Below are 26,000 nucleotides of genomic sequence, written 5' to 3'. Positions count from 1 at the left end.
GTTTTGATAAGCGTGTGAGCGCCTTATCCACCCTAAGGGGTGTTTCCCAACGCGCCCTAACTTCTGGCGGGAAAGGGTATACCGCCAATAATTTTCTATCGGGGGAAACCCACGTATCATCACACACTTCATTTAAATTTATCTGATTCAGGAAAAACTACAGGTAGTTTTTTCACACCCCACATAATACCCTTTTTTGTGGTACTTGTAGTATCAGAAATATGTAACACCTCCTTCATTGCCCTTAACAAGTAACGTGTGGCCCTAAAGGAAAATACGTTTGTTTCTTCACCGTCGACACTGAAATCAGTGTCCGTGTCTGTGTCGACCGACTGAGGTAAATGGGCGTTTTAAAGCCCCTGACGGTGTTTGAGACGCCTGGACAGGTACTATTTTGTTTGCCGGCCGTCTCTGTTGACATTATCATGTAATTCCTTGAATAAGCCATCCATTCCGGTGTCGACTCCCTAGAGAGTGACATCACCATTACAGGCAATTGCTCCGCCTCCTCACCAACATCGTCCTCATACATGTCGACACACACGTACCGACACACAGCACACACACAGGGAAATGCTCTGATAGAGGACAGGACCCCACTAGCCCTTTGGGGAGACAGAGGGAGAGTTTGCCAGCACACACCAAAAACGCTATAATTATACAGGGACAACCTTTATATAAGTGTTTTTCCATTATAGCATTTTAATATATATAGTCATATCGCCAAATAAGTGCCCCCCCTCTCTGTTTTAACCCTGTTTCTGTAGTGCAGTGCAGGGGAGAGCCTGGGAGCCTTCCCACCAGCATTTCTGTGAGGGAAAATGGCGCTGTGTGCTGAGGAGAATAGGCCCCGCCCCCTTTTCGGCGGGCTTCTTCTCCCGTTTTTCTGAGACCTGGCAGGGGTTAAATACATCCATATAGCCCCCAGGGGCTATATGTGATGTATTTTTAGCCAGAATAAGGTACTATCATTGCTGCCCAGGGCGCCCCCCCCAGCGCCCTGCACCCTCAGTGACCGCTGCTATGAAGTGTGCTGACAACAATGGCGCACAGCTGCAGTGCTGTGCGCTACCTTATGAAGACTGAAAAGTCTTCTGCCGCCGGTTTCTGGACCTCTTCATTTTTCGGCATCTGCAAGGGGGTCGGCGGCGCGGCTCCGGGACGAACCCAGGGTGAGACCTGTGTTCCGACTCCCTCTGGAGCTAATGGTGTCCAGTAGCCTAAGAAGCCAATCCATCCTGCACGCAGGTGAGTTCACTTCTCTCCCCTAAGTCCCTCGATGCAGTGAGCCTGTTGCCAGCAGGACTCACTGAAAATAAAGAACCTAAAAACTTTTTCTAAGCAACTCTTTAAGAGAGCCACCTAGATTGCACCCTTCTCGGCCGGGCACAAAAATCTAACTGAGGCTTGGAGGAGGGTCATAGGGGGAGGAGCCAGTGCACACCACCTGATCCCAAAAGCTTTTACTTTTGTGCCCTGTCTCCTGCGGAGCCGCTAATCCCCATGGTCCTGACGGAGTCCCCAGCATCCACTTAGGACGTCAGAGAAATATATATATATATATATATAGGAAGGCGGCACTCAGGAGACTTTTTAAGAATGTAGAAAAACGTGCTTTAATGTCAACGTTTCGGGAGACGCACTCCCTTCCTCAAGACACAGCAAGACAAGTGTCTTGCTGTGTCTTGAGGAAGGGAGTGCATCTCCCGAAACGTTGACATTAAAGCACGTTTTTCTACATTCTTAAAAAGTCTCCTGAGTGCCGCCTTCCATGCACCATACATAGCCATCCTGCTCAAGGAGGGCACCGGAGCACATTCCCTGCGGGTACGAGGAGTGCCAGACCCAACAGAGCGGTGTGTGTTTGTGTGTATAATTATATATATCTATATCATCAATGTTGAGTATTGCTTCATTGTCCTCTGCTTATTGTGGAATGTTTTGCACTTTATTGGAATTGAATGCTTCAATGCATAAAATACGTTTGCAGTAAGTTGGAGGTGCTGGCTCTTTTTTTCAAATATTTTAATTACTGCATATGTGCCTGGCACTCCTGTGGAATGAACTATTAATGCGTGCAGCTGGGTTAAATTTTATTTCAGAATACTCGTACAATATATCCTGTAGTAGGTACACTTTTTCTTAACTAATGCTGTCTGTATAGAGACATATAGAATACTCAGGTGTCTGTAAAGTCTCAGCGCTGTATACAGGTGGCTTTACACGGGAGACCTTGCCCTGCAGTCCCGGAGACCAGCCGCAACTATGCTTCTCAGTCAGGGAGTGAGGGAGAGAGTGACGCAGCTCCAGGGCGGGAAAATCTGCAATAGATGTCGCCCTGGGCCAGGGGAGGGGCTACAGGTCAAGCGCCACCTCCCCTATGCCAGACTTCCACGCCAGGCCTTATTAAATGGGGTTTTAGTACACCAGACCTGTACTCAATATGCCCCGGTGGTCTAAGTTGGGTCCCTGCTCAGTGACAGTGTCCACGTCAGCACCGCGACCAGTCTCTCTAGGTGCGGACAGAACACAATTTAATGGCCGGTCCCATCAGGGGCACCCTCTTACCTCCTCCCTGTAGCAGCCACGCGAACCAGGAGAGCGGCTGCAACCGTGTGCCTAAAGCCGGAGCGTCTCCGCTGCAAGAACCAGGTAACTGAGCCGCAGGAGTATGCAGTGCCGCTTGGGAGGTGACGGAGCTGCAGCGCTGATGTGTCACCATGACATACAGTGCTGACAGCCCAGTTTTGAAGACATTTTCTATCAGAAAAAGCTTTTTCAGGGCTGCTCAGTGCAGCCCACCTATCATGTGACCTGCTGCTGCCAGCACCAACTGAAAGTGAGCTCTCAGTGCATGGAGGCGGGGTTATAGAGAAGGCCCCAATGCATCCTGGGACAGCCTAAAACTTTAGCCTGTTGGTGCTCTACACCCCGATGTTTCCCTGCAGAAACCAATGTAACCTGCTGCAGAAAGTGGGAATAGTGTCTGTGACGAGCGCAGCGAGCTTGTAAGAGGACTCTGCAGTCACCCCACTGCCGGCATACTGGCGGCCGGGATACCGTCATCTGTATATTGCCGGCTGGCATCCTAGATGCTGGTATATCATACTGAATCCAGAAAAAACAATATATTGCTCATTGATAACCATACTGTAACATGCACTGGGTAACTTACAACACATGATGCAATAAAATAAGATTTTACTCACCGGTAAATCTATTTCTCGTAGTCCGTAGTGGATGCTGGGAACTCCGTAAGGACCATGGGGAATAGACGGGCTCCGCAGGAGACTGGGCACTCTAAAAGAAAGATTAGGTACTATCTGGTGTGCACTGGCTCCTCCCTCTATGCCCCTCCTCCAGACCTCAGTTAGGATACTGTGCCCGGACGAGCGTACACAATAAGGAAGGATTTTGAATCCCGGGTAAGACTCATACCAGCCACACCAATCACACCGTATAACTCGTGATACTATACCCAGTTAACAGTATGAAATATAACTGAGCCTCTCAACAGATGGCTCAACAATAACCCTTTAGTTAAGCAATAACTATGTACAAGTATTGCAGATAATCCGCACTTGGGATGGGCGCCCAGCATCCACTACGGACTACGAGAAATTGATTTACCGGTGAGTAAAATCTTATTTTCTCCGACGTCCTAGTGGATGCTGGGAACTCCGTAAGGACCATGGGGATTATACCAAAGCTCCCAAACGGGCGGGAGAGTGCGGATGACTCTGCAGCACCGAATGAGAGAACTCTAGGTCCTCCTCAGCCAGGGTATCAAATTTGTAGAATTTAGCAAACGTGTTTGCCCCTGACCAAGTTGCAGCTCGGCAAAGATGTAAAGCCGAGACCCCTCGGCAGCCGCCCAAGATGAGCCCACTTTCCTCGTGGAATGGGCTGTTACTGATTTAGGATGCGGCAATCCAGCCGCAGAATGCTCCAGCTGAATTGTGCTACAAATTCAGCGAGCAATAGTCTGCTTAGAAGCAGGAGCACCTATTTTGTTGGGTGCCTACAGGATAAAAAAAACGAGTCAGTTTTCCTGACTCCAGCCGTCCTGGAAATATAAATTTTTAAGGCCTTGACTACGTCCAGTAACTTGGAATCTTCCAAGTCCCTAGTAGCCGCAGGCACTACAATAGGTTGGTTCAAGTGAAAAGCGGATACCACCTTAGGGAGAAACTGGGGACGAGTCCTCAATTCTGCCCTATCCATATGGAAAATCAGATAAGGGCTTTTACATGACAAAGCCGCCAATTCTGACACACGCCTGGCCGAAGCCAAGGCCAATAACATGACCACTTTCCACGTGAGATATTTCAAATCCACAGTTTTAAGTGGCTCAAACCAATGTGATTTGAAGAAACTCAACACCACGTTGACATCCCAAGGTGCCACAGAAGGCACAAAAAAGGGGCTGAATATGTAGCACTCCCTTTACAAATGTCTGAACTCCAGGCAGTGAAGCCAGTTCTTTCTGGAAGAAAATCGACAGAGCCGAAATCTGGACCTTAATGGAACCCAAATTTAGGCCCATAGTCACTCCTGACTGTAGGAAGTGCAGAAAACGACCCAGCTGAAATTCCTCTGTTGGGGCCTTCCTGGCCTCACCCCACGCAACATATTTTCGCCAAATACGGTGATAATGGTTTGCGGTTACTTCTTTCCTGGCTTTTATCAGCGTAGGAATTACTTCCTCCGGAATGCCCTTTTGCTTTAGGATCCGGAATTCAACCGCCATGCCGTCCAACACAGCCGCGGTAAGTCTTGGAACAGACAGGGCCCCTGCTGTAGCAGATCCTGAGCGGTAGAGGCCATGGGTCCTCTGATATTATTTCTTGAAGTTCTGGGTACCAAGCTCTTCTTGGCCCATCCGGAACCACGAGTATCGTTCTTACTCCTCGTTTTCTTATTATTCTCAGTACCTTTGGTATGAGAGGCAGAGGAAGGAATACATAAACCGACTGGTACACCCACGGTGTCACTAGAGCGTCCACAGCTATTGCCTGAGGGTCCCTTGACCTGGCGCAATATCTAGTTTTTTGTTTAGGCGGGACGCCATCATGTCCACCTGTGGCCTTTCCCAACGGTTTACCAACAGTTGGAAGACTTCTGGATAAAGTCCCCACTCTCCCGGGTGTCAGTCGTGTCTGCTGAGGAAGTCTGCTTCCCAGTTGTCCACTCCCGGAATGAACACTGCTGACAGTGCCAAGATGTGATTTTCCGCCCATCGGAGAATCCTTGTGGCTTCTGCCATCGCCATCCTGCTTCTTGTGCCGCCCTGTCGGTTTACATGGGCGACTGCCGTGATGTTGTCTGATTGGATCAGTACCGGCTGGTTTTGAAGCAGAGGCCTTGCCAGACTTAGGGCATTGTAAATGGCCCTCAGTTCCAAAATATTTATGTGTAGGGAAGTCTCCTGACTTGACCAAAGTCCTTGGAAATTTCTTCCCTGTGTGACTGCCCCCCAGCCTCGAAGGCTGGCATCCGTGGTTACCAGGACCCAGTCCTGTATGCCGAATCTGCGGCCCTCTTGAAGATGAGCACTCTGCAGCCATCACAGTAGAGATACCCTGGTCCTTGGAGACAGGGTTATCAGCCGATGCATCTGAAGATGCGATTCCGACCACTTGTCCAAGAGGTCCCACTGAAAGGTTCTTGCATGGAACCTGCCGAATGGAATTTTGCTTCGTAAGAAGCTACCATTATTCCTAGGACTCATGTGCAGTGATGCACCGATACCTGTTTTGGTTTCAGGAGGTCTCTGACTAGAGATGACAGCTCCTTGGCTTTCTCCTGCGGGAGAAACACTTTTTTCTATTCTGTGTCCAGAACCATCCCCAGGAACAGCAGGCGTGTGGTAGGAACCAGCTGTGACTTTGGAATGTATAGAATCCATCCGTGCTGTTGTAGCACTTCCCGAGATAGTGCTACTCCGACCAACAACTGCTCCATGGACCTCGCCTTTATAAGGAGATCGTCTAAGTACGGGATAATTAAAAACTCCCTTTTTTCGAAGGAGTATCATCATTTCTGCCATTACCTTGGTAAAGACCCTCGGTGCCGTGGACAGTCCAAACGGCAGTGTTTGGAATTGGTAATGGCAATCCTGTACCACAAATCTGAGGTACTCCTGGTGAGGATGGTAAATGGGGACATGTAGGTAAGCATCCTTGATGTCCAGGGATACCATGTAATCCCCCTCCTCCAGGCTTGCAATAACCGCCCTGAGCGATTCCATCTTGAACTTGAATTTTTTTAAGTATGTGTTCAAGGACTTCAAATTTAAAATGGGTCTCACCGAACCGTCCGGTTTCGGTACCTCAAACAGTGTGGAATAGTAACCCCGTCCTTGTTGAAGTAGGGGCACCTTGACTATCACCTGCTGGGAATACAGCTTGTGAATTGCCTCTAGCACAGCCTCCCTGCCTGAGGGAGTTGTCGGCAAGGCAGATTTGAGGAAACGGCGGGGGGGAGACACCTCGAATTCCAGCCTGTACCCCTGAGATACTACTTAAAGGATCCAGGGATCCACCTGTGAGCGAGCCCACTGATCGCTGAAATTTTTGAGGCGGCCCCCCACCGTACCTGGCTACGCCTGTGGAGCCCCCGCGTCATGCGGTGGACTCAGAGGAAGCGGGGGAAGAATTCTGATTCTGGGAACTGGCTGACTGGTGCAGCTTTTTCCCTCTTCCCTCGTCTCTGTGCAGAAAGGAAGCGCCTTTGACCCGCTTGCTTTTCTGAAGCCGAAAGGACTGTACCTGATAATACAGTGCTTTCTTAGGCTGTGAGGAAACCTGAGGTAAAAAATTTTCTTCCCAGCTGTTGCTGTGGATACGAGGTCCCAGAGACCATCCCCAAACAATTCCTCACCCTTATAAGGCTCTATGTGCCTTTTAAAGTCAGCATCACCTGTCCAGTGCCGGGTCTCTAATACCCTCCTGACAGAATGGACATTGCATTAATTCTGGATGCCAGCCGGCAAAATATCCCTCTGTGCATCCCTCATATATAAGACGACGTCTTCTGTTCGCAAAAAAGTATCCCTGTTCGACAGGGTTACAGACCACGCTGCAGCAGCACTATCTGCAGGTCTCAGTCTAGTACCGGAGTGTGTAAATACAGACTTCAGGATAGCCTCCTGCTTTTTATCAGCAAGTACCTTCAAAGTGGCCGTATCCTAAGACGGCAGTGCCACCTTTTTTGACAAACGTGTGAGCGCCTTATCCACCCTAGGGGATATCTCCCAGCGTAACTTATCCTCTGGCGGGAAAAGGTACGCCATCAGTAACTTTTTAGAAATTACCAGTTTCTTATCGGGGGAACCCACGCTTTTCACACTTCATTCACTCATTTGATGGGGGAACAAAACACTGCCTGCTTTTTCTCCCCAAACATAAAACCCTTTTTTAGTGGTACTTGGGTTAATGTCAGAAATGTGTAACACATTTTTTATTGCCGGGATCATGTAACGGATGTTCCTAGTGGATTGTGTATATGTCTCAACCTCGTCGACACTGGAGTCAGACTCCGTGTCGACATCTGTGTCTGCCAACTGAGGGAGCGGGCGTTTTTTAAGCCCCTGGTGGCCTTTGAGACGCCTGGGCAGGCGCGGGCTGAGAAGCCGGCTGTCCCATAGCTGTTACGTCATCCAGCCTTTTATGTAAGGAGTTGACACTGTCGGTTAATACCTTCCACCTATCCATCCACTCTGGTGTCGGCCCACAGGGGGCGACATCCCATTTATCAGCATCTGCTCCGCCTCCACATAAGCCTCCTCATAAGCCTCATCAAACATGTCGACACAGCCGTACCGACACACCGCACACACACAGGGAATGCTCTGACTGAGGACAGGACCCCACACAGCCCTTTGGGGAGACAGAGAGAGAGTATGCCAGCACACACCAGAGCGCTATATAATGTAGGGATAAACTCTATCACTGAGTGAATTTTCCCCAATAGCTGCTTGTATAAACAATATTGCGCCTAAATTTAGTGCCCCCCCTCTCTTTTTAACCCTTTGAGCCTGAAAACTACAGGGGAGAGCCTGGGGAGCTGTCTTCCAGCTACACTGTGAAGAGAAAATGGCGCCAGTGTGCCGAGGGAGATAGCTCCGCCCCTTTTTCGCTGACTTTTCTCCCGCTTTTTTATGGATTCTGGCAGGGGTAATTATCACATATATAGCCTCTGGGGCTATATATTGTGATTATTTTGCCAGCCAAGGTGTTTTTATTGCTGCTCAGGGCGCCCCCCCCCAGCGCCCTGCACCCTCAGGTGACCGGAGTGTGAAGTGTGTATGATGAGCAATGGCGCACAGCTGCAGTGCTGTGCGCTACCTTGGTGAAGACTGAAGTCTTCTGCCGCCGATTTTCCGGACCATCTTCATGCTTCTGGCTCTGTAAGGGGGACGGCGGCGCGGCTCCGGGAACGAACACCAAGGACGGGTCCTGCGGTGGATCCCTCTGGAGCTAATGGTGTCCAGTAGCCTAAGAAGCCCAAGCTAGCTGAAAGCAGGTAGGTTCGCTTCTTCTCCCCTTAGTCCCTCGGTGCAGTGAGCCTGTTGCCAGCAGGTCTCACTGTAAAATAAAAAACCTAACATACACTTTCTTTCTAGGAGCTCAGGAGAGCCCCTAGTGTGCATCCAGCTCGGCCGGGCACAGAAATCTAACTGAGGTCTGGAGGAGGGGCATAGAGGGAGGAGCCAGTGCACACCAGATAGTACCTAATCTTTCTTTTAGAGTGCCCAGTCTCCTGCGGAGCCCCTCTATTCCCCATGGTCCTTACGGAGTTCCCAGCATCCACTAGGACGTCAGAGAAAGTAGCACAAGCAACAAGATAGGACATGCAGGTGATTGGGGTCCACGGCTACAGGGGGCTACTATAGAACAGTACAGGGATTATCGGACAGGGAATTTACCACTCTTTCCAGGACGGCGTCATTGGCATCTATCAGCAAATCAAACTTATCTTCCAGCCCGGTGACTTTGCTGCGATCCTTTATGTTACTACGGCACCCATGATACTGCATAATCTGGCTCATACTATGGAGAGAAGGATAACGTTACATGTACCATGAAAGAGACAGCATTATGCTAAAACAGCTATCAGCCATTTTGCATAATGGCAGCCATTCTAGATGTATTTCAAGCTATTTCTTATAGGTTTACAAGTAATGCTGACATTTATATGATATATGCATGAGACCCTTAGCCCTAGCAACCTGTATAAGAAATATGTACTCCAACATATTGCTAATGGTCAAGGATCAGCTCAGATGCATATATGGGTTATTAATCCTACCTACCCCTTTAAGAGTTTATTAAGTGAATTTTTGTACTTGCATAAACGAAACTTATTGATAAGAGAAATATGGTAAGAAGCAGTAGCTTGTTAAAAATGATAACCTTTAAGGTCAACAACTTGCTATATGTATATGGTAGCTCGTTGGGCTAATAAGCCTAAAGAATTCCCACCTGCAGATTAAATGAGTTGCTAGTTAGTATTTTTGGCAAGATTCCTAGAAAAAATGACCTTAAACCGTTTTAATGGAATTTGAACAGTTATAAATATAAAATCAACTTTAACTGTTGTAAGCTTTGTAATAGCTAAAAGCCCGTATAATACTATAAAATAAGTTTCAACCCAATAAGTAGTTATGAGATTCTATGTCTCATAATGTGGTACTGATTAGAATGTTCATTGCTATAATCAATGAACATAGCCAGCTAGCATATGTAATTTCCTTAAATGAATTACATAGATATTTCTGTGAGAAACTATTTTGTTAAGAGCAATATGATTTCTCCAGCTGCAGTCACAAGGACATTTAGTTAACTCCCAGGCTAAAATAAAAATTTAATTGCGTGATGAGAACATTAAAGGTGTATGTTTTGGAATTGTGACAGGACGGTCCCGTACCAAAGCACTCGCCGCTTTCGCGTCCCGTCTCCTGCGCACAGATTGGAAGGTTAGGTCACACGAGGCCTGACCACATAGGGGATTCCCGCTTACCGTCAGTAACCGCCTGTTACTGACTCCACCCACTGCGCTGTGGGCAGGTTTATGCTGCCACCACCAAACTCCTAACCTGCCGTGGCGTTTGGAACCACGGTTCTGCTCTGTATGTGCCGACGCACTGCCTTACCACACCTGTGTGGTGTTGACGAATCCCCACTAGCCACTTGCTAGGCCTCTACCGGTAGCTGGCGGAAGGCGGAACTTGGAGACGTTTAGGTGCTTCCCTGGACAGCCGGAGGACGGGGCTAGGTTTGGCCTAACCCTGTGACGCGTCACCGATGTGTGGAGGAGGTGGATTGTGACGCGTCACCGATGTGTGGAGGAGGTGGATTGTGACGCGTCACCGATGTGTGGAGGAGGTGGATTGTGACGCGTCACCGATGTGTGGAGGAGGTGGATTGTGACGCGTCACCGATGTGTGGAGGAGGTGGATTGTGACGCGTCACCGATGTGTGGAGGAGGTGGATTGTGACGCGTCACCGATGTGTGGAGGAGGTGGATTGTGACGCGTCACCGATGTGTGGAGGAGGTGGATTGTGACGCGTCACCGATGTGTGGAGGAGGTGGATTGTGGTGTGTGGAGGAGGTGGATTGTGGTGTGTGATGTGTGGAGGAGGTGGATTGTGGTGTGTGATGTGTGGAGGAGGTGGATTGTGGTGTGTGATGTGTGGAGGAGGTGGATTGTGGTGTGTGATGTGTGGAGGAGGTGGATTGTGGTGTGTGATGTGTGGAGGAGGAGGATTGTGGTGTGTGATGTGTGGAGGAGGAGGATTGTGGTGTGTGATGTGTGGAGGAGGAGGATTGTGGTGTGTGATGTGTGGAGGAGGTGGATTGTGGTGTGTGATGTGTGGAGGAGGTGGATTGTGGTGTGTGATGTGTGGAGGAGCTGGATTGTGGTGTGTGATGTGTGGAGGAGGAGGATTGTGGTGTGTGATGTGTGGAGGAGGTGGATTGTGGTGTGTGATGTGTGGAGGAGGTGGATTGTGGTGTGTGATGTGTGGAGGAGCTGGATTGTGGTGTGTGATGTGTGGAGGAGGAGGATTGTGGTGTGTGATGTGTGGAGGAGGTGGATTGTGGTGTGTGATGTGTGGAGGAGGTGGATTGTGGTGTGTGATGTGTGGAGGAGGATTGTGGTGTGTGATGTGTGGAGGAGGTGGATTGTGGTGTGTGATGTGTGGAGGAGGATTGTGGTGTGTGATGTGTGGAGGAGGAGGATTGTGGTGTGTGATGTGTGGAGGAGGAGGATTGTGGTGTGTGATGTGTGGAGGAGGAGGATTGTGGTGTGTGATGTGTGGAGGAGGTGGATTGTGGTGTGTGATGTGTGGAGGAGGATTGTGGTGTGTGATGTGTGGAGGAGCTGGATTGTGGTGTGTGGTGTGTGATGTGTGGAGGAGGAGGATTGTGGTGTGTGATGTGTGGAGGAGGTGGATTGTGGTGTGTGATGTGTGGAGGAGGTGGATTGTGGTGTGTGATGTGTGGAGGAGCTGGATTGTGGTGTGTGATGTGTGGAGGAGCTGGATTGTGGTGTGTGATGTGTGGAGGAGGAGGATTGTGGTGTGTGATGTGTGGAGGAGGAGGATTGTGGTGTGTGGTGTGTGATGTGTGGAGGAGGTGGATTGTGGTGTGTGGAGGAGGTGGATTGTGGTGTGTGATGTGTGGAGGAGGTGGATTGTGGTGTGTGATGTGTGGAGGAGGTGGATTGTGGTGTGTGATGTGTGGAGGAGGTGGATTGTGGTGTGTGATGTGTGGAGGAGGAGGATTGTGGTGTGTGATGTGTGGAGGAGCTGGATTGTGGTGTGTGATGTGTGGAGGAGGTGGATTGTGGTGTGTGATGTGTGGAGGAGGTGGATTGTGGTGTGTGATGTGTGGAGGAGGTGGATTGTGGTGTGTGATGTGTGGAGGTGGTGGATTGTGGTGTGTGATGTGTGGAGGTGGTGGATTGTGGTGTGTGATGTGTGGAGGTGGTGGATTGTGGTGTGTGATGTGTGGAGGAGGTGGATTGTGGTGTGTGATGTGTGGAGGAGGTGGATTGTGGTGTGTGATGTGTGGAGGAGGTGGATTGTGGTGTGTGATGTGTGGAGGAGGTGGATTGTGGTGTGTGATGTGTGGAGGAGGTGGATTGTGGTGTGTGATGTGTGGAGGAGGTGGATTGTGGTGTGTGATGTGTGGAGGAGGTGGATTGTGGTGTGTGATGTGTGGAGGAGGTGGATTGTGGTGTGTGATGTGTGGAGGAGGTGGATTGTGGTGTGTGATGTGTGGAGGAGGTGGATTGTGGTGTGTGATGTGTGGAGGAGGTGGATTGTGGTGTGTGATGTGTGGAGGAGGTGGATTGTGGTGTGTGATGTGTGGAGGAGGTGGATTGTGGTGTGTGATGTGTGGAGGAGGTGGATTGTGGTGTGTGCATGTGTGGAGGAGGTGGATTGTGGTGTGTGATGTGTGGAGGAGGTGGATTGTGGTGTGTGATGTGTGGAGGAGGTGGATTGTGGTGTGTGATGTGTGGAGGAGGTGGATTGTGGTGTGTGATGTGTGGAGGAGGTGGATTGTGGTGTGTGATGTGTGGAGGAGGTGGATTGTGGTGTGTGATGTGTGGAGGAGGTGGATTGTGGTGTGTGATGTGTGGAGGAGGTGGATTGTGGTGTGTGATGTGTGGAGGAGGTGGATTGTGGTGTGTGATGTGTGGAGGAGGTGGATTGTGGTGTGTGATGTGTGGAGGGGAGGTGGATTGTGGTGTGTGATGTGTGGAGGAGGTGGATTGTGGTGTGTGATGTGTGGAGGAGGTGGATTGTGGTGTGTGATGTGTGGAGGAGGTGGATTGTGGTGTGTGATGTGTGGAGGAGGTGGATTGTGGTGTGTGATATGTGGAGAAGGAGGATTGTGGTGTGTGATGTGTGGAGGAGGTGGATTGTGGTGTGTGATGTGTGGAGGAGCTGGATTGTGGTGTGTGATGTGTGGAGGAGGTGGATTGTGGTGTGTGATGTGTGGAGGTGGTGGATTGTGGTGTGTGATGTGTGGAGGTGGTGGATTGTGGTGTGTGATGTGTGGAGGAGGTGGATTGTGGTGTGTGATGTGTGGAGGAGGTGGATTGTGGTGTGTGATGTGTGGAGGTGGTGGATTGTGGTGTGTGGAGGAGGTGGATTGTGGTGTGTGATATGTGGAGGAGCTGGATTGTGGTGTGTGGAGAAGGAGGATTGTGGTGTGTGATATGTGGAGAAGGAGGATTGTGGTGTGTGATATGTGGAGAAGGAGGATTGTGGTGTGTGATGTGTGGAGGAGGTGGATTGTGGTGTGTGATATGTGGAGGAGCTGGATTGTGGTGTGTGATGTGTGGAGGAGGTGGATTGTGGTGTGTGATGTGTGGAGGTGGTGGATTGTGGTGTGTGATGTGTGGAGGTGGTTGATTGTGGTGTGTGATGTGTGGAGGAGGTGGATTGTGGTGTGTGATGTGTGGAGGAGGTGGATTGTGGTGTGTGATGTGTGGAGGTGGTGGATTGTGGTGTGTGGAGGAGGTGGATTGTGGTGTGTGATATGTGGAGGAGCTGGATTGTGGTGTGTGGAGAAGGAGGATTGTGGTGTGTGATATGTGGAGAAGGAGGATTGTGGTGTGTGATATGTGGAGAAGGAGGATTGTGGTGTGTGATATGTGGAGGAGGTGGATTGTGGTGTGTGATATGTGGAGGAGCTGGATTGTGGTGTGTGATATGTGGAGGAGCTGGATTGTGGTGTGTGATATGTGGAGGAGCTGGATTGTGGTGTGTGATATGTGGAGGAGGTGGATTGTGGTGTGTGGAGGAGGTGGATTGTGGTGTGTGATGTGTGGAGGAGGTGGATTGTGGTGTGTGATGTGTGGAGGAGGTGGATTGTGGTGTGTGATGTGTGGAGGAGGTGGATTGTGGTGTGTGATGTGTGGAGGAGGTGGATTGTGGTGTGTGATGTGTGGAGGAGGTGGATTGTGGTGTGTGGAGGAGGTGGATTGTGGTGTGTGATGTGTGGAGGAGCTGGATTGTGGTGTGTGATGTGTGGAGGAGCTGGATTGTGATGTGTGGAGGAGCTGGATTGTGGTGTGTGGAGGAGGTGGATTGTGGTGTGTGATGTGTGGAGGTGGTGGATTGTGGTGTGTGGAGGAGGTGGATTGTGGTGTGTGATGTGTGGAGGTGGTGGATTGTGGTGTGTGGAGGAGGTGGATTGTGGTGTGTGATGTGTGGAGGTGGTGGATTGTGGTGTGTGATGTGTGGAGGAGCTGGATTGTGGTGTGTGATGTGTGGAGGAGCTGGATTGTGGTGTGTGATGTGTGGAGGAGCTGGATTGTGGTGTGTGATGTGTGGAGGAGGTGGATTGTGGTGTGTGATGTGTGGAGGAGGTGGATTGTGGTGTGTGATGTGTGGAGGAGCTGGATTGTGGATTGTGGTGTGTGGAGGAGGTGGATTGTGGTGTGTGGAGAAGGTGGATTGTGGTGTGTGGAGAAGGTGGATTGTGGTGTGTGGAGAAGGTGGATTGTGGTGTGTGGAGAAGGTGGATTGTGGTGTGTGATGTGTGGAGGAGCTGGATTGTGGTGTGTGATATGTGGAGGAGGTGGATTGTGGTGTGTGATATGTGGAGCAGGTGGATTGTGGTGTGTGATGTGTGGAGGAGCTGGATTGTGGTGTGATGTGTGGAGGAGCTGGATTGTGGTGTGTGATGTGTGGAGGAGCTGGATTGTGGTGTGTGATGTGTGGAGGAGCTGGATTGTGGTGTGTGATGTGTGGAGGAGCTGGATTGTGGTGTGTGATGTGTGGAGGAGCTGGATTGTGGTGTGTGATGTGTGGAGGAGCTGGATTGTGGTGTGTGATGTGTGGAGGAGCTGGATTGTGGTGTGTGATGTGTGGAGGAGCTGGATTGTGGTGTGTGATGTGTGGAGGAGCTGGATTGTGGTGTGTGATGTGTGGAGGAGGTGGATTGTGGTGTGTGATGTGTGGAGGAGCTGGATTGTGGTGTGTGATGTGTGGAGGAGCTGGATTGTGATGTGTGGAGGAGGTGGATTGTGGTGTGTGATGTGTGGAGGAGGTGGATTGTGGTGTGTGATGTGTGGAGGAGGTGGATTGTGGTGTGTGATGTGTGGAGGAGGTGGATTGTGGTGTGTGATATGTGGAGGAGGTGGATTGTGGTGTGTGATGTGTGGAGGAGGTGGATTGTGGTGTGTGATGTGTGGAGGTGGTGGATTGTGGTGTGTGATGTGTGGAGGTGGTGGATTGTGGTGTGTGGAGGTGGTGGATTGTGGTGTGTGATGTGTGGAGGAGGTGGATTGTGGTGTGTGATGTGTGGAGGTGGTGGATTGTGGTGTGTGGAGGTGGTGGATTGTGGTGTGTGATGTGTGGAGGTGGTGGATTGTGGTGTGTGGAGGTGGTGGATTGTGGTGTGTGGAGAAGGAGGATTGTGGTGTGTGGAGAAGGAGGATTGTGGTGTGTGGAGAAGGAGGATTGTGGTGTGTGGAGAAGGAGGATTGTGGTGTGTGATATGTGAAGGAGCAGGATTGTGGTGTGTGATGTGTGTAGGAGCTGGATTGTGGTGTGTGATGTGTGGAGGAGCTGGATTGTGGTGTGTAATATGTGGAGGAGGCGGATTGTGATTTCCTTGTCTTATAACAAAACTTTTTTTATTTTTAATAATAATTTTATTTATATAGCGCTCTTTCTCCAACAGGACTCAAGGCGCTTATTTTTATTGATTTATTAAATATGTTGAAGATGGGGTCACAAATCTACATTTAATGTATACATCACATTTCCTGCAGTGTAAACGTCATTCCAATAGAGGCCATACAAACGTTTTACAGTCCCCAGATAATGTCCTGAGAAGCCCAGAACGACTCTATATCACCAATCACCTGTACGATATAACCTGCACCACGGCTGTCGCTCAGCACACATCTACTTATAACCAGTGTGAGGGCGGGTGTGATGTATACCCAGCGGGGAACATGGAGCGACATACCAGTGTGAGGGCGGGTGTGATGTATACCCAGCGGGGAACATGGAGAGACATACCAGTGTGAGGGCGGGTGTGATGTATACCCAGCGGGGTACATGGAGAGACATACCAGTGTGAGGGCGGGTGTGATGTATACCCAGCGGGGAACATGGAGAGACATACCAGTGTGAGGGCGGGTGTGATGTATACCCAGCGGGGAACATGGAGAGACATACCAGTGTGAGGGCGGGTGTGATGTATACCCAGCGGGGAACATGGAGAGACATACCAGTGTGAGGGCGGGTGTGATGTATACCCAGCGGGGAACATGGAGAGACATACCAGTGTGAGGGCGGGTGTGATGTATACCCAGCGGGGAACATGGAGAGACATACCAGTGTGAGGGCGGGTGTGATGTATACCCAGCGGGGAACATAGAGAGACATACCAGTGTGAGGGCGGGTGTGATGTATACCCAGCGGGGTACATGGAACGACATACCAGTGTGAGGGCGGGTGTGATGTATACCCAGCGGGGAACATGGAGCGACATACCAGTGTGAGGGCGGGTGTGATGTATACCCAGCGGGGAACATGGAGCGACATACCAGTGTGAGGGCGGGTGTGATGTATACCCAGCGGGGAACATGGAGAGACATACCAGTGTGAGGGCGGGTGTGATGTATACCCAGCGGGGAACATGGAGCGACATACCAGTGTGAGGGCGGGTGCGATGTATACCCAGCGGGGAACATGGAGAGACATACCAGTGTGAGGGCGGGTGTGATGTATACCCAGCGGGAAACATGGAGAGACATACCAGTGTGAGGGCGGGTGTGATGTATACCCAGCGGGAAACATGGAGAGACATACCAGTGTGAGGTATACCCAGCGGGGAACATGGAGAGACATACCAGTGTGAGGTATACCCAGCGGGGAACATGAAGAGACATACCAGTGTGAGGGCGGGTGTGATGTATACCCAGCGGGAAACATGGAGAGACATACCAGTGTGAGGGCGGGTGTGATGTATACCCAGCGGGGAACATGGAGAGACATACCAGTGTGAGGGCGGGTGTGATGTATACCCAGCGGGAAACATGGAGAGACATACCAGTGTGAGGGCGGGTGTGATGTATACCCAGCGGGGAACATAGAGACACATACCAGTGAGAGGGCGGGTGTGATGTATACCCAGCGGGGAACATGGAGCGACATACCAGTGTGAGGTATACCCAGCGGGGAACATGGAGAGACATACCTGGGTGAGGGCGGGTGTGATGTATACCCAGCGGTGAACATGGAGAGACATACCAGTGTGAGGGCGGGTGTGATGTATACCTAGCGGGGTACATGGAGAGACATACCAGTGTGAGGGCGGGTGTGATGTATACCCAGCGGGGAACATGGAGAGACATACCAGTGTGAGGGCGGGTGTGATGTATACCCAGCGGGGAACATGGAGAGACATACCAGTGTGAGGGCGGGTGTGATGTATACCCAGCGGGGTACATGGAGAGACATACCAGGGTGAGGGCGGGTATGATGTATACCCAGCGGGGAACATGGAGAGACATACCAGTGTGAGGACGGGTGTGATGTATACCCAGCGGGGTACATGGAGAGACATACCAGTGTGAGGGCGGGTGTGATGTATACCCAGCGGGGAACATGGAGAGACATACCAGTGTGAGGGCGGGTGTGATGTATACCCAGCGGGGAACATGGAGAGACATACCAGTGTGAGGGCGGGTGTGATGTATACCCAGCGGGGAACATGGAGCGACATACCAGTGTGAGGGCGGGTGTGATGTATACCCAGCGGGAAACATGGAGAGACATACCAGTGTGAGGGCGGGTGTGATGTATACCCAGCGGGAAACATGGAGAGACATACCAGTGTGAGGTATACCCAGCGGGGAACATGGAGAGACATACCAGTGTGAGGTATACCCAGCGGGGAACATGGAGAGACATACCAGTGTGAGGGCGGGTGTGATGTATACCCAGCGGGAAACATGGAGAGACATACCAGTGTGAGGTATACCCAGCGGGGAACATGGAGACATACCAGTGTGAGGGCGGGTGTGATGTATACCCAGCGGGGAACATGGAGAGACATACCAGTGTGAGGGCGGGTGTGATGTATACCCAGCGGGGAACATAGAGACACATACCAGTGAGAGGGCGGGTGTGATGTATACCCAGCGGGGAACATGGAGCGACATACCAGTGTGAGGTATACCCAGCGGGGAACATGGAGAGACATACCTGGGTGAGGGCGGGTGTGATGTATACCCAGCGGTGAACATGGAGAGACATACCAGTGTGAGGGCGGGTGTGATGTATACCCAGCGGGGTACATGGAGAGACATACCAGTGTGAGGGCGGGTGTGATGTATACCCAGCGGGGTACATGGAGAGACATACCAGTGTGAGGGCGGGTGTGATGTATACCCAGCGGGGAACATGGAGAGACATACCAGTGTGAGGGCGGGTGTGATGTATACCCAGCGGGAAACATGGAGAGACATACCAGTGTGAGGGCGGGTGTGATGTATACCCAGCGGGGAACATGGAGCGACATACCAGTGTGAGGTATACCCAGCGGGGAACATGGAGAGACATACCTGGGTGAGGGCGGGTGTGATGTATACCCAGCGGTGAACATGGAGAGACATACCAGTGTGAGGGCGGGTGTGATGTATACCCAGCGGGGAACATGGAGAGACATACCAGTGTGAGGGCGGGTGTGATGTATACCCAGCGGGGAACATGGAGAGACATACCAGTGTGAGGGCGGGTATGATGTATACCCAGCGGGGAACATGGAGCGACATACCAGTGTGAGGGCGGGTGTGATGTATACCCAGCGGGAAACATGGAGAGACATACCAGTGTGAGGGCGGGTGTGATGTATACCCAGCGGGGTACATGGAGAGACATACCAGGGTGAGGGCGGGTATGATGTATACCCAGCGGGGAACATGGAGTGACATACCAGTGTGAGGACGGGTGTGATGTATACCAAGCGGGGTACATGGAGAGACATACCAGTGTGAGGGCGGGTGTGATGTATACCCAGCGGTGAACATGGAGAGACATACCAGTGTGAGGGCGGGTGTGATGTATACCCAGCGGGGAACATGGAGAGACATACCAGTGTGAGGGCGGGTGTGATGTATACCCAGCGGGGAACATGGAGCGACATACCAGTGTGAGGGCGGGTGTGATGTATACCCAGCGGGGAACATGGAGCGACATACCAGTGTGAGGGCGGGTGTGATGTATACCCAGCGGGAAACATGGAGAGACATACCAGTGTGAGGGCGGGTGTGATGTATACCCAGCGGGAAACATGGAGAGACATACCAGTGTGAGGGCGGGTGTGATGTATACCCAGCGGGAAACATGGAGAGACATACCAGTGTGAGGTATACCCAGCGGGGAACATGAAGAGACATACCAGTGTGAGGTATACCCAGCGGGGAACATGGAGAGACATACCAGTGTGAGGGCGGGTGTGATGTATACCCAGCGGGAAACATGGAGAGACATACCAGTGTGAGGTATACCCAGCGGGGAACATGGAGAGACATACCAGTGTGAGGGCGGGTGTGATGTATACCCAGCGGGAAACATGGAGAGACATACCAGTGTGAGGGCGGGTGTGATGTATACCCAGCGGGGAACATGGAGAGACATACCAGTGTGAGGGCGGGTGTGATGTATACCCAGCGGGAAACATGGAGAGACATACCAGTGTGAGGGCGGGTGTGATGTATACCCAGCGGGGAACATGGAGAGACATACCAGTGTGAGGGCGGGTGTGATGTATACCCAGCGGGGAACATAGAGACACATACCAGTGAGAGGGCGGGTGTGATGTATACCCAGCGGGGAACATGGAGCGACATACCAGTGTGAGGTATACCCAGCGGGGAACATGGAGAGACATACCTGGGTGAGGGCGGGTGTGATGTATACCCAGCGGTGAACATGGAGAGACATACCAGTGTGAGGGCGGGTGTGATGTATACCCAGCGGGGAACATGGAGAGACATACCAGTGTGAGGGCGGGTGTGATGTATACCCAGCGGGGAACATGGAGAGACATACCAGTGTGAGGGCGGGTGTGATGTATACCCAGCGGGGAACATGGAGAGACATACCAGTGAAGCAGTCTGTCTCCTTGCGTTTCGCAGAAGGCACGGAAGGCAGGAAAACTGCGGTAGAAGTCGTACTCGTCACCATATTGCGGCAGTCCGGTGGCAGCCTTTGTAGTGGTCACGACTGTTCCGAGGGCGTACTGAGGGAGAGAATAGATCAGACATCCCATGTACCAGTAAGTCATCCTCCTCTCAGTGACTGGGACACGACCGGGGGAAGTGAATGGTTGTTTGGGTGCCGGTAAGTACTGAGCGCGAGCGCAGCGGGTTGTGTATACACACTGCAGGAGACAGATGAGCGGGATCCCCGACAAACCATCTGAACAACAAACTATCTGCTGGGATTCCAGGGACTGAGCAGCATGCATGGACGACGGAGGATCTGACATCACAAGGGGTGGGGGGGGGTGTTATTCAACCATGTCAGGGGTATACCCCAGTAAGTGGGGGAGGGGGGGTGTATGCAACAACATGACATCACTCAGGGGGCACGACGAGGCTGAAGTTAGCTTCTTATTCAGATCATTCAGTTTAGCAAGGGTTAATGAGTCTCGGGCAACAAATTTGACTCCTGAAATCAGCAGAGTGGGGTCACCTGCACATTTATTTATTTACAGTTTCTTATACAGCGCAGCATATTCCGTTGCGCTTTATTGTACATGACCCGCATGTATTTTGCCTGGCCCAACGCTGGTTTGGGCACGAAAAAGGCTGGCACAGTGGGCACCTTCTTTGTCGCCCGGGGGTAAGTAACGAAGTCACTGGGGGGTAAAGACGTCACTGGAGGGGGTAAGTAACGAAGTCACTGGGGGGAGGGGAGGGTAACGACGTCACTGGAGTGGGTAAGTAACTACGGTGGACATTTACTAAGCAGTGATAAGAGCGGAGAAGTGAGCTAGTGAAGAAGAGTCCATTGCAACCAATCAGCACTGAAGTAACATCTATAATTTGCATACTATAAAAGGATACAGTGCTGCTGAAATTTCTCCACTGGCTCACTTCTCCACTAAGTAACTACGGCACTGGGGGGGGGGGGTATAAGTAACTACGGCACTGGGGGGGGGGGGGGGGGGGGTGGTAAGGAACTACGGCACTGGGGGGGGGGGGGGGTGTAAGGAACTACGGCACTGGGGGGGGGGGGGTGTAAGGAACTACGGCACCGGGGGGGGGGGGGGTGTAAGGAACTACGGCACCGGGGGGGGGGGGGGGGGTGTAAGGAACTACGGCACCGGGGGGGGGGGGGGGGGGGTGTAAGGAACTACGGCACCGGGGGGGGGGGGGGTGTAAGGAACTACGGCACCGGGGGGGGGGGGGGGGGGGGGGTGTAAGGAACTACGGCACCGGGGGGGGGTGTAAGGAACCACGGCACGGGGGCGGGGGGGTTGTAAGGAACTACGGCACTGGGGGGGGGGTGTAAGGAACTACGGCACTGGGGGGGGTGTAAGGAACTACGGCACTGGGGGGGGTGGTGTAAGGAACTACGGCACTGGGGGGGGGGGGTGTAAGGAACTACGGCACTGGGGGGGGGGGGGGGTGTAAGGAGCTACGGCACTGGGGGGGGGGGGGGGTGTAAGGAGCTACGGCACTGGGGGGGGGGGGGTGTAAGGAGCTACGGCACTGGGGGGGGGGGTAAGGAACTACGGCACTGGGGGGGGGGGGGTAAGGAACTACGGCACTGGGGGGGGGGGGTAAGGAACCACGGCACTGGGGGGGGGGGGGGTAAGGAACTACGGCACTGGGGGGGGTAAGGAACTACGGCACTGGGGGGGGGGTAAGGAACTACGGCACTGGGGGGGGGGGTGTAAGGAACTACGCCACTGGGGTAGGGAGGGGGGGGTAAGGAACTACGCCACTGGGGGGGGGGTGTAAGGAACTACGCCACTGGGGGGGGGTGTAAGGAACTACGCCACTGGGGGGGGGTGTAAGGAACTACGCCACTGGGGGGGGGGGTGTAAGGAACTACGCCACTGGGGGGGGGGTGTAAGGAACTACGCCACTGGGGGGGGGGGTGTAAGGAACTACGCCACTGGGGGGGGGTGTAAGGAACTACGCCACTGGGGGGGGGGGGGGTGTAAGGAACTATGCCACTGGGGGGGGGGGGGGGGGGTGTAAGGAACTACGGCACTGGGGGGGGGGGTGTAAGGAACTGGGGAGGTAAGTAATGACATCACTGGGGGGTAAGCAATGACGTCACTGGGGGGTATGTAATGACGTCACTGGGGGGGTATGTAATGACGTCACTGGGGGGTAAGCAATGACGTCACTGGGGGGTAAGCAATGACGTCACTGGGGGGTAAGCAATGACGTCACTGGGGGGTAAGCAATGACGTCACTGGGGGGTAAGCAATGACGTCACTGGGGGGTAAGCAATGACGTCACTGGGGGGCATACAATGACGTCACTGGGGGGCATACAATGACGTCACTGGGGGGCATACAATGACGTCACTGGGGGGCATACAATGACGTCACTGGGGGGCATACAATGACGTCACTGGGGGGCATACAATGACGTCACTGGGGGGCATACAATGACGTCACTGGGGGGCATACAATGACGTCACTGGGGGGCATACAATGACGTCACTGGGGGGCATACAATGACGTCACTGGGGGGCATACAATGACGTCACTGGGGGGCATACAATGACGTCACTGGGGGGCATACAATGACGTCACTGGGGGGCATACAATGACGTCACTGGGGGGCATACAATGACGTCACTGGGGGGCATACAATGACGTCACTGGGGGGCATACAATGACGTCACTGGGGGGCATACAATGACGTCACTGGGGGGCATACAATGACGTCACTGGGGGGCATACAATGACGTCACTGGGGGGCATACAATGACGTCACTGGGGGGCATACAATGACGTCACTGGGGGGCATACAATGACGTCACTGGGGGGCATACAATGACGTCACTGGGGGGCATACAATGACGTCACTGGGGGGCATACAATGACGTCACTGGGGGGCATACAATGACGTCACTGGGGGGCATACAATGACGTCACTGGGGGGCATACAATGACGTCACTGGGGGGCATACAATGACGTCACTGGGGGGCATACAATGACGTCACTGGGGGGCATACAATGACGTCACTGGGGGGCATACAATGACGTCACTGGGGGGCATACAATGACGTCACTGGGGGGCATACAATGACGTCACTGGGGGGCATACAATGACGTCACTGGGGGGCATACAATGACGTCACTGGGGGGCATACAATGACGTCACTGGGGGGCATACAATGACGTCACTGGGGGGCATACAATGACGTCACTGGGGGGCATACAATGACGTCACTGGGGGGCATACAATGACGTCACTGGGGGGCATACAATGACGTCACTGGGGGGTACACAATGACGTCACTGGGGGATACACAATGACGTCACTGGGGGATACACAATGACGTCACTGGGGGATACACAATGACGTCACTGGGGGATACACAATGACGTCACTGGGGGATACACAATGACGTCACTGGGGGATACACAATGACGTCACTGGGGGGATACACAATGACGTCACTGGGGGGATATACAATGACGTCACGGGGGGTAAGTAACTGGGGAGGTATAAAATGACATCACTAGGGGGTAAGTAATGACGTCACTGGGGAGGGTAAGTAATGACGTCACTGGGGAGGGTAAGTAATGACGTCACTGGGGAGGGTAAGTAATGACGTCACTGGGGGTGGGGCACCACACAGTACAACGAACCTTGACAAAGGCGTCGGTGTCGGGAAAGCCGGGGAACAGGTCGGTGCTGCCGCTGGATTCCGCCATTCTCTCCATCACGCCTTCCGCGGGCGCCGCCATGATGCCAGCCGACTATATACGTCATCAGCGAGAGACGTTCGGAGGCGCATGGGGACGGGGTCACGTAGCGGCCATGTTGGTGGTGGCACAGTGACGAGTGAATAGCAATGCGCAGGAAAGGGGGAGCCAGGGCCTCATACGCTGATTGATATATGTAGACGCAGGGACATTACACGGATGTGGAGTCCGCCACAGGGCACCGTAGTTACTAACGCCAGGAGATAGATCTGCCCGGTTATCTGCCAGTAAGCAATATGGCGGCCGCAGTACATTCCTGCCATGTGCGGTCATAGTACCTTGCTAGACACTCGGCACCGCCCCCTTCTCCGCCTTGGATATCCAGTGCCAGGGAGGTTGCTCCTAGCAGGTTAGGTTGAGCTCTACACGGTTCTTGGCTGTCATGGAGTTGCCGGTGCGGGATGGCTGGTTCCGGGAGACGTGCAGCCTGTGGCCCGGCCAAGCCATGTCCCTGCAGGTGGATGAGGTGCTGTGTCACCGGAGGTCCCCGTTCCAGGAGATCCTGGTGTTCAGAAGGTGAGAGTGCCCCCCCCCTCTGTGCCAGCTGTGCTCCTCTCTGCTGTATTATATTACACTGGTCATTATATTATACTACTGATCATTATATTATATTACACTGATCATTATATTCTACTGAACATTATATTCTACAGAACATTATATTATTATATTCTACAGAACATTCTATTATTATATGCTACAGAACATTATATTATTATATTCTACAGAACATTATATTATTATATTCTACAGAACATTCTATTATTATATGCTACAGAACATTATATTATTATATTCTACAGAACATTATATTATTATATTCTACAGAACATTATATTATTATATTCTACAGAACATTCTATTATTATATGCTACAGAACATTATATTATTATATTCTACAGAACATTATATTATGCTGAACATTATATTATTATAGTCTACGGAAAATTATATTATATTATACTGAACATTATATTATTATATTATACTGATCATTATATTCTATTACACTGAACATTATATTATACTGAACATTATATTATATTGTACTGAACATTATATCATATTAAACTTAACATAATATTATACTGAACATTATATTGTATTATTATATTATACTGAACATTATATTATACTGAACATTATTATTATTATTATCCTTTATTTATATGGCGCCACAAGGGTTCCGCAGCACCCAATTACAGCGTACATAAATAATCAAACAGGAAAACAGCAACTTACAGTTGATGACAGTATAGGACAAGTACAGGGTAAATAAACATAGTTACATCAGCAGATGACACTGGAATAAGTATCAGGGGCAGAAGACTGCTGGATTTGGTGCAGTTGAATATTATTAAAGTAAGACAAAGGATAAGGACATGAGGGAAGAGGGCTCTGCTCGTGAGAGTTTACAATCTATAGGGGAGGGGTAGGCAGACAGGGGTGACACAGATGGGGTACATAGAGAACGTGGGACAGAGGGTTAGGATGAGATTTGGCTGGGTTTGGTGAAGAAGTGGGTCTTGAGAGCCCGTTTGAAGTTTTGTGGAGAGTCTGAGGGGGAGAGGTAGGGAATTCCAGAGAAGTGGTGCAGCACGTGAAAAATCTTGGAGGTAGAAGTGGGAGGAAGTAATCCGTAGGCGGGAGAGTCGGCGTGCATTAGCAGAGCGAAGAGGATGGGTGAAAAGAACTCTGCAATACAGCAAGATGTTATAGCAGAAAGGAAATGGTATAATACACACTGGAGGCTCACAGGCCTCCTCTTTTTATACAGTAAAATCACAAACCACAGTCCCTTCCATCCAATCCAGGATATCTTGCAAAATATAAATAAATTACATTTTAAAAGGATATAAGTTCATTAAGCAATTTCCTCTTTCCTGTAACACACAACGTTTGGTATAATTTGAACTCCAATTCCTACCACCTGGGAGTTTACACTTCACCATTGAGACATTTAACACATAGCTTCAAAATACAAATGTTTCTGTCTCA

At 51.4% G+C, this 26,000-nt stretch overlaps 2 protein-coding genes across 4 annotated transcripts in view; one reads left to right on the top strand and one right to left on the bottom strand.

Moving 5' to 3' along the window:
• Positions 1–24,061, bottom strand: part of EXOSC10 (exosome component 10) — a 175,366-nt gene extending 151,305 nt beyond the window's left edge. The window contains exons 1-3 of one of the 2 annotated variants that reach the window (XM_063948684.1): positions 23,885–24,061; positions 20,144–20,280; positions 8,930–9,053 (exon numbers count right to left, since the gene is read on the bottom strand). In XM_063948684.1, coding sequence (XP_063804754.1) covers positions 8,930–9,053; positions 20,144–20,280; positions 23,885–23,983 — 360 coding nt within the window. In that variant the 5' untranslated portion in view covers positions 23,984–24,061. The remainder of the gene's footprint in view (positions 1–8,929; positions 9,054–20,143; positions 20,281–23,884) is intronic. The other variant, XM_063948683.1, reaches the window with a different exon arrangement.
• A 189-nt stretch (positions 24,062–24,250) lies between these two features.
• Positions 24,251–26,000, top strand: part of SRM (spermidine synthase) — a 61,651-nt gene continuing 59,901 nt past the window's right edge. Inside the window, exon 1 of one of the 2 annotated variants that reach the window (XM_063948685.1) lies at positions 24,251–24,517. In XM_063948685.1, the coding sequence (XP_063804755.1) occupies positions 24,384–24,517 (134 nt within the window). In that variant the 5' untranslated portion in view covers positions 24,251–24,383. The remainder of the gene's footprint in view (positions 24,518–26,000) is intronic. The other variant, XM_063948686.1, reaches the window with a different exon arrangement.

This window comes from Pseudophryne corroboree (assembly GCF_028390025.1).
Source record: "Pseudophryne corroboree isolate aPseCor3 chromosome 10 unlocalized genomic scaffold, aPseCor3.hap2 SUPER_10_unloc_2, whole genome shotgun sequence".
Classification (NCBI taxonomy): Eukaryota; Metazoa; Chordata; class Amphibia; order Anura; family Myobatrachidae; genus Pseudophryne; species Pseudophryne corroboree.
Note: the sequence above shows the minus strand (reverse complement) of the source record. Positions and strands in the feature narration are given on the sequence as shown.